The sequence below is a fragment of the Anopheles cruzii genome, chromosome 2, assembly GCF_943734635.1.
Source record: "Anopheles cruzii chromosome 2, idAnoCruzAS_RS32_06, whole genome shotgun sequence".
Taxonomy (NCBI): domain Eukaryota; kingdom Metazoa; phylum Arthropoda; class Insecta; order Diptera; family Culicidae; genus Anopheles; species Anopheles cruzii.
The window spans coordinates 57,736,543-57,743,293 of record NC_069144.1 but is presented as its reverse complement, the minus strand read 5'-3'; the positions used below and the strand labels follow the sequence as shown (position 1 = coordinate 57,743,293).

Sequence of the window (6,751 nt, the reverse complement as noted above, 5' to 3'; positions counted from 1 at the left end):
AACCGAAAGAAACAGTTAAACGTAATAAAATGTTAATTTAATTTATTAAAAGAGATAATAATCATGATAACAATTATAACGATGTTTAGCTACTGAACAGCTACTAAGTTATAATTGATTTTTGTGTAAACTCCTTATAATTCGTTTTAGTTTTCAATATTTTTGTTGTTCGATATCATTACTTTAAATCATACAAACTTTTGATACTGTAACTGATTTTTTTCGGTTTGAAAAAAACCATCGTTGGCTGCGTACTTCGACAGTGGCTGCGTTCGGTACGGCCGCGTCACAGTGCTGCCAACCGAAGCGACGAAACGTCAAACGAGTGAATCGGTAACATATTTTGCCGAATCATAATCTTGCGAGCGGTTTGGCACAACAAATAGTGTATGAATCCCAGCTTAATTTCCTTCCACACCACCGACCACTAGTTGTATTAGATTACTTAATTACTGTGCGAGTATCGTAAGTAAGCAAGTGAAAAAAGCGTTCCCAATCGATAGCTCACACGAACGTTTGTTCCATTGCATTAAATTAGCTCAGAAAATGGACCAGGCAATGGATATCAACGCCTTCGAGGGCCGAATCGTGAAGATGGAGGTCGATTACAGTGCGACGTGCGATGAAAAGATCCCGGTGGCCAAGGAGCTCGCCAAGGACGAGAACAAATTCAACGAAGCGCTCGAGATTCTGTTGCAGCTGGAAAAACAAACTCGCATCGGTGCCGACATGGTTTCGAGTGCCCGTGTTCTGATTGCGATCGTGCAGATTTGCTTTGAGGCACGTAATTGGAACTATCTGAACGAGTACGTAACGATCCTAGTGAAGCGTCGCTCGCAATCGAAACAAGCGGTGGCCAAGATGATTCAAGAGTGCTGCTCGTACGTGGACAAAACGCCGGACAAAGAAACCAAACTAAAGCTGATCGATACGCTGCGCACGGTGACGGAGGGCAAAATTTACGTGGAGGTCGAGCGAGCTCGGTTAACGAAAATGTTGGCCGACATCCGAGAGGCGGACGGGGACGTAACGGGTGCCGCTTCGATCATGGAAGAGCTGCAGGTCGAAACGTACGGAACGATGGATAAGCGCGAAAAGGTCGAGCTCATTCTCGAGCAGATGCGCTTGTGTCTCGCCAAACAGGACTTTGTGCGTACGCAAATCATTGCGAAAAAGATCAGCATCAAGTTTTTCAATGACGCCGAGCAGCAGGACTTGAAGCTGAAATACTACGATCTGATGATCCGGCTCGACAAGGATTCATCGTTTATCAAAACGTCCCGGCACTATCTGGCCGTGGTCGATTCGGAAATGATCGCCCAGGAAGCGGAAAAGCGCCAGAAGATGATGATCTACGCGGTGCTGTACTGCATACTTTCTCCGTACGACAACGAGCAAGTCGATATGATGCACAACCTGTCGAAGAATAAACTACTGGAGGAGCTACCCGTCTACAAGTGAGTACCATGGACAGTGACATTGAAATCATTTGCCCAATTATCAACACCACTGTCCTTTCCTTTACTTTACGCCAGAGAGCTACTGCGGCTTTTCATGTGCAAAGAGCTGATCAACTTTGACGCACTGTGTAAAGTTTATGGGGCAGAGCTGAACACGTTCGACATCTTCAACCAGGAGACAACCCACGGCAAAAAGTGTTGGACCGAGCTGAAGAATCGACTGATTGAGCACAATGTGCGCATCATATCGAACTACTATACGCGCATCAATCTGCGACGCATGGCCGAGCTGCTTGATCTGAGCGAGGCCGAATGCGAGGAGTATCTGTCACGGATGGTGAACGCCGGAACGCTTAAGGTTAAAACGGATCGGCCCGCCGGTGTCATACACTTTTCACAGAAAAAGTCCGCCTCCGAGGTGTTGAACGATTGGGCGTTCGGCTTGAACGAGCTCATGAACCTGGTGAATAAGACCTGCCACTTGATCAACAAGGAAGAGTGCATCAACAATGTCATGCCGCTTCCGGTGGCCGGTTCTGGTGCCGTTGCTAGCTCAACGTGAAGATCCAGGGGCTACGAGCGACAAGACTTATCTCAAATTAAATTGAAGCCTGTTCCGTGCTTCGGTGCATCGGAAATAAGATAAAAAAAGAATGTTTCTTTGTCCCATGCGAACAGTATGATGTGTTGAAAATAAATAAGAAAAAATGAATGCATCCCTTCTAGATACAATTTAAATCGAATTCGAGGTATATTCAATCGTTTCTTTTTCACTAATGCTAACTATTAAAGTCCGGTGTCGGTACAATAATCGATGGAAACTGTTGCTGCTTATGGTATGTTCTGAAATTGAAATGGTATTGGGCATTAAGAAAACAAACTTTCCACAGAATATGAGTCTTATGCATTTATATCTACCAAATTAAGGTTTTCACTTAGATCTACGCTACTTAAAAGTTTTTCTTCGAGATTTTGCAACAACCGGGAAGTAAGCTCTAGCCCGCCGGCGGCGTTTTGGTCTTCCATTTTAAGGCGGGCGTCGTAGTCAAACACCAACTTCTTTTCGTGCCAGACTCGAAACCGTAGCGAGTCTTCGATGAGCAGAGTCGTGTGTTTAGCAGCACAATTAACATCATCCGGGCGCCAGTCAAGCCGTGTGAATGCAACAAACTTTCGCTCGGGATCACGATGCAATCCCCACAGGATGGATGGTAGTTCGACTTCAAAAATGTTATCGTACAGTTCTTCAAATACTGCGGCATGGTTTAGTTCGGCAAGTTTCGAGCTCTCGGGCTTGGGCATATCAGGCTTTCCCGTTTCTTTGTTTTCAGCGCTGATGTCCACGATCATTATGCCATCGTCCGAAAGTAAACGTGTTATCGACTTATCCCTTACACACGACACTGGCTTGGCCTGTCGCGTTGAGGTTGTCTCATCCTGTGCGCTATTAGCATCCTGAGCGACCTGTTTGGCCCGTTTGGTCTCTATTTTCCGTCGTTTCACGTCGACAGCTTCCGATGGTTCTTCGTAATAAGGCACCGCACCACACCGCAGACTGGGTTTCCTTCGAGGAAGTACTTCTGTCCTGCCGTTGATATTGTGTATCCAGTCCCGCACAATGTCGGACGGTTTGAAGTGTTTTTCACAAACACGATCGTGCATCCTTAGTGGCCGGTGCTTTGGTAACGCTTGGCGCCACTGCTCAAACTTTTCCGGATCCTGCAATCGAACTCGAGATGGTTGAGAACGGTGAAACTTGTCGCTGCCGCCCATGGTTCTTACCTTCGGTATATTGAACATCGCACGCTTAGGTTTGCCCCGATGTTTTAAATCACAACGCTGCATGAAACAGTTTCTCATTGTTTATTGTAACTTGTTACAATTTTAAAGGTTTCTGACCTGTTTCGGCTTCGAAAATTGTAACCGCCAAAGGGTTTGTAAACAATGTCCTGATTTCTCCACGAGAATGTTTGACAACATCGGGAGCTGTCAAACAGCGTCACTCTCAAACGTCAAAAGAAGGAATTCAAACGTAAGGAAACAATCGACCGGAAGTGGCAATACTATTAATACTAGTAGAGTTTTATTTAAACGTTCATCTTAATTAAATTTGCGTTTAGGAGGATAAATCATTTCTTGTCGTACAGAGATAATATTCAAGCGATATCTTGCAGATAAAGTAACTATGGCGAAAACTTATCTGTACTGCCTATTTTGTATGCTCATTAGTTGAACCTTAGTAATTAATAGAGATTGCCCATGCTGTGAAAGATATCATCTAGCATGATAACAGAATCGGTCCCAACATACCGCAGCAATCCGCTTGGGACCAGTTTGGCAGCAAGAGAAAAGGCACATCTGCTGTTTAGCTAACCGTAGCTGATCTATCATTCCTTCACCGAACCAACCGGCACAAGCCCTCTTCTGCCTATCGGTCACATCTCGTGCAGGTTCTGTGATAAACGACAACCAGTAAAGTTACGGCAGTAGCATAAATTTTCTCTTCCATGCTTGGCTCACTTTTGCCGTACCGTCGTTCGTTGGCCTCATTATTGGATAACCCAACACTCTTACCGCACGAGGTTAGCGTCACCAGCCTTTGGCGACCATCAGACCCCGTTCACTGTTTTCCCGCTTTAATCCACCATCTTTACGCCACCAATATATGGCCATGACAAAATTCGATCGAACTGTGGGGGAGAACGTGTCGGCTGGCCAAGAGAAATTCTCACAAAACATCGAACATTGGTTGTCGCTTTTTTTGTTTCCTCTGCCCCGAAGGGCACGGCCGTTCAACATTGGCACTTAAATTTATGGCTCACTGTTCCCGAGCAAGCTTTGCTGGATAAGCAGTTTATGAATATCGGCCACCCGACGGACGTTTCCAGCCAATACACAGCCGGCTAGACATAGTTCACGGCCCCCGAACCTAATCTGCCCACCCAATCGCTGCCACCCTCGTTGGCCGTCCCTTCCTGATGGCATTAGATTTCGGTTGATTGACTTTGATAGGCGATAGCGCGCCGAGCGAGCCCAATAAAGCGTAATAAATGAAGTGCAAAACAACTCTCACCCTTATCACCGAGCCACCGAGGAAGAAATCGTGGTACCGGAAGTCATCTGGAACCTTTGCCTTTGGTTTCTACCTCTACCAATTCTCGGCTATCAATGGGGAACAAATTATTTCCCCTCACTTTTTTTAAATCAAATATCGATCTGTTTAATTATCGAAAAGAGCTTCTGTGACGTTTTTATCCAATTATTGGCTATGCAAAAGCGAATTGCCACCATGAGGCCTTACCGAGTGATGGTGGCTACCAGTGAAACCCATGAAACGCTTTGGTAAGCCGGTAGGCCAAGAACAGCGCTTTTTATCGATGTTTCTTTCGCTGGCTTTTCACGGCGGCTCAGGCAAATAACTGGGTAAGCAATGAAGGCACATAGTTATGTTTTCAATTGTAACTCTAAATTTCATGAAAGAATATTATACTTTTTGAAAATATACAACAAATTTGACGCAAAACATATTTTCTTTATACACATCTCTGTACGGCAGTTATTCGTAGAAAATTAGCTTGTTTTGCATGCATTGTTAGGCTTCTGTAGACCAATACCAGCACCAAATTCCTTTCGTCTAACAGCTGCCGAGTACATATTCCAATTCACACGCACCTCACGCCTCTTGACAGAAGTTTCAAGAAAACCCGTTAACCCGTGCCAATTGGGCTTTATAAAACCCCGCATCGTCTCAGTGTCAAGACCAACAATCAATGCCGTGCGGTTTAGCTGAGCAATCGACATTCATGCCCACAGCCATCGAGGCCCACAAGGTTGCATACATAAGCAGCCAACGCCGCTCGGTAATGGCAATGGTGGCCCCCTTCCTAACGCCATATTCGCCGGTCGCAGCATAATGGGATCGTCCTTTCAGAAGTAAATTGTTTTTTTTTTCTCATCACTTCACTGCGTGCTCTAGGCCGTGACCGACTTAAAAGCCACTGGCGACTAAGTGGGTGTCGGTGAGGATAACTTCGTCATTTTCTGAATCCCACGAAATATAATGAAAATCCAAACATCCGATCCGATAACGACCGCGGTGTCGGAAAAATGTGTCACGGGATGATGGAGGCGCCCGGTGCTTCGTGTAATCCGAGCAACAATTGGTATCAAAATTGAATCATCGTCGTTTGCAGGGTTGCAGGGTTTAGAACACCCAAATTTGCACCCTATTTATCACCCTACTCCGAAAGCCAGCGAATGGCCTATTGATCCATAAATCGTAAAAATAATCCCCTGGATACCCTGCGTTATTGGGTTACCGTTGATCCTTAGGGAATAGGCTACGAACGCGACATCATATAGGAAAACCGTTAACAGTTTATTTTATATGTTAAGTTCCAGACAAATTTAAGAAATAAGTTTAAATAATACTCTGTTGAACAATTGTTTTCGCTCAATTGTACGCTACGCTCAAGGTAGTGCAATTGTTCTACAATCTGAGCATCTTAAAGCTCCTCTAAAACGGTACGGACGGACGGTAGAATGACTGTTTTATTCATGTTTGGGAATTAAGTCGTATCATATGGTCGAAATCAAGTGAGAATGTATTGTGATCGGTAATGAAGGCCATGTTTTCACGTCGCTCGTGCTTCAAACTTATTCGCAAACGATTGAATACGTTTGCCAACGAACACGACACAGCTGACTGACGTGAAACAAGGCCCAATATTAGAGAAGCAATCGGCAGAAAGCAAACATAAAAAACTCACTCACCTGTGCAGAGTCCCGCGTGGGCAGCGTGTGGCTGCGGACGCTACAATGGACTTCGTCCGTACCGCCAGTCACATGAATCCAACGCGGGCCGGCTGGGTCCCGGCCGGCGCTCCTCCGATTGTTTATGTTCCACAGCAGGCAGGTAGCGTGGGGAAACATTTTGTAAATGCGATTACGAAATTCGATTGCGGTCAGTACGGCTATTGCTTGCCAAAATGCCACGAACACGTTGACGTAGTGTTTGCTTTCGTGGACTTATTTTCCGGCGGTATATTCGGTAACTTTCCGTAAGGCTTACGATAATTGTCGTTACGTTACGGAAAGCCTTTGCCAACCGGAATGTTGTAACAGGTTTCGTTGAGGATAGAATTCAAATACACAAACACATCAAATGGAATAAATCACTATTAAAACACTTTTGGTTCTTTTCCACTATTAAGTACAATTCCAAAGAAAGTACTGAACCAAAGTTTGGTTGCTTCTGTCACACTGTTAGGTTTGTCAGATTTTTGATATGC

General features: G+C 45.0%; 2 protein-coding genes across 3 annotated transcripts; one reads left to right on the top strand and one right to left on the bottom strand.

Annotated features, from left to right (window-relative positions):
* The first annotated feature begins 365 nt into the window (after nucleotides 1-365).
* Nucleotides 366-2,147, top strand: LOC128277317 (26S proteasome non-ATPase regulatory subunit 12). Of its 2 annotated transcripts, none has more exons than XM_053015762.1 (3): nucleotides 366-465; nucleotides 539-1,457; nucleotides 1,536-2,147. In XM_053015762.1, exons 2-3 carry the CDS (start codon nucleotides 547-549, stop codon nucleotides 2,020-2,022), a joined length of 1,398 nt encoding a protein of 465 aa, XP_052871722.1. In that variant the 5' UTR covers nucleotides 366-465; nucleotides 539-546; the 3' UTR covers nucleotides 2,023-2,147. The 2 variants fall into 2 exon arrangements, with proteins under 2 accessions (XP_052871722.1, XP_052871723.1); XM_053015763.1 differs by having other exon boundaries at nucleotides 380-465; nucleotides 544-1,457.
* A 92-nt stretch (nucleotides 2,148-2,239) lies between these two features.
* LOC128267078 (uncharacterized) lies at nucleotides 2,240-3,320 on the bottom strand. The gene is made up of 3 exons (XM_053003867.1): nucleotides 3,243-3,320; nucleotides 2,518-3,179; nucleotides 2,240-2,303 (listed from the first exon to the last, which is right to left on the bottom strand). The coding sequence occupies exons 1-3, from the start codon at nucleotides 3,318-3,320 to the stop codon at nucleotides 2,240-2,242; spliced, it is 804 nt and encodes a 267-aa protein (XP_052859827.1).
* Between the last annotated feature and the right edge of the window lie 3,431 nt (nucleotides 3,321-6,751).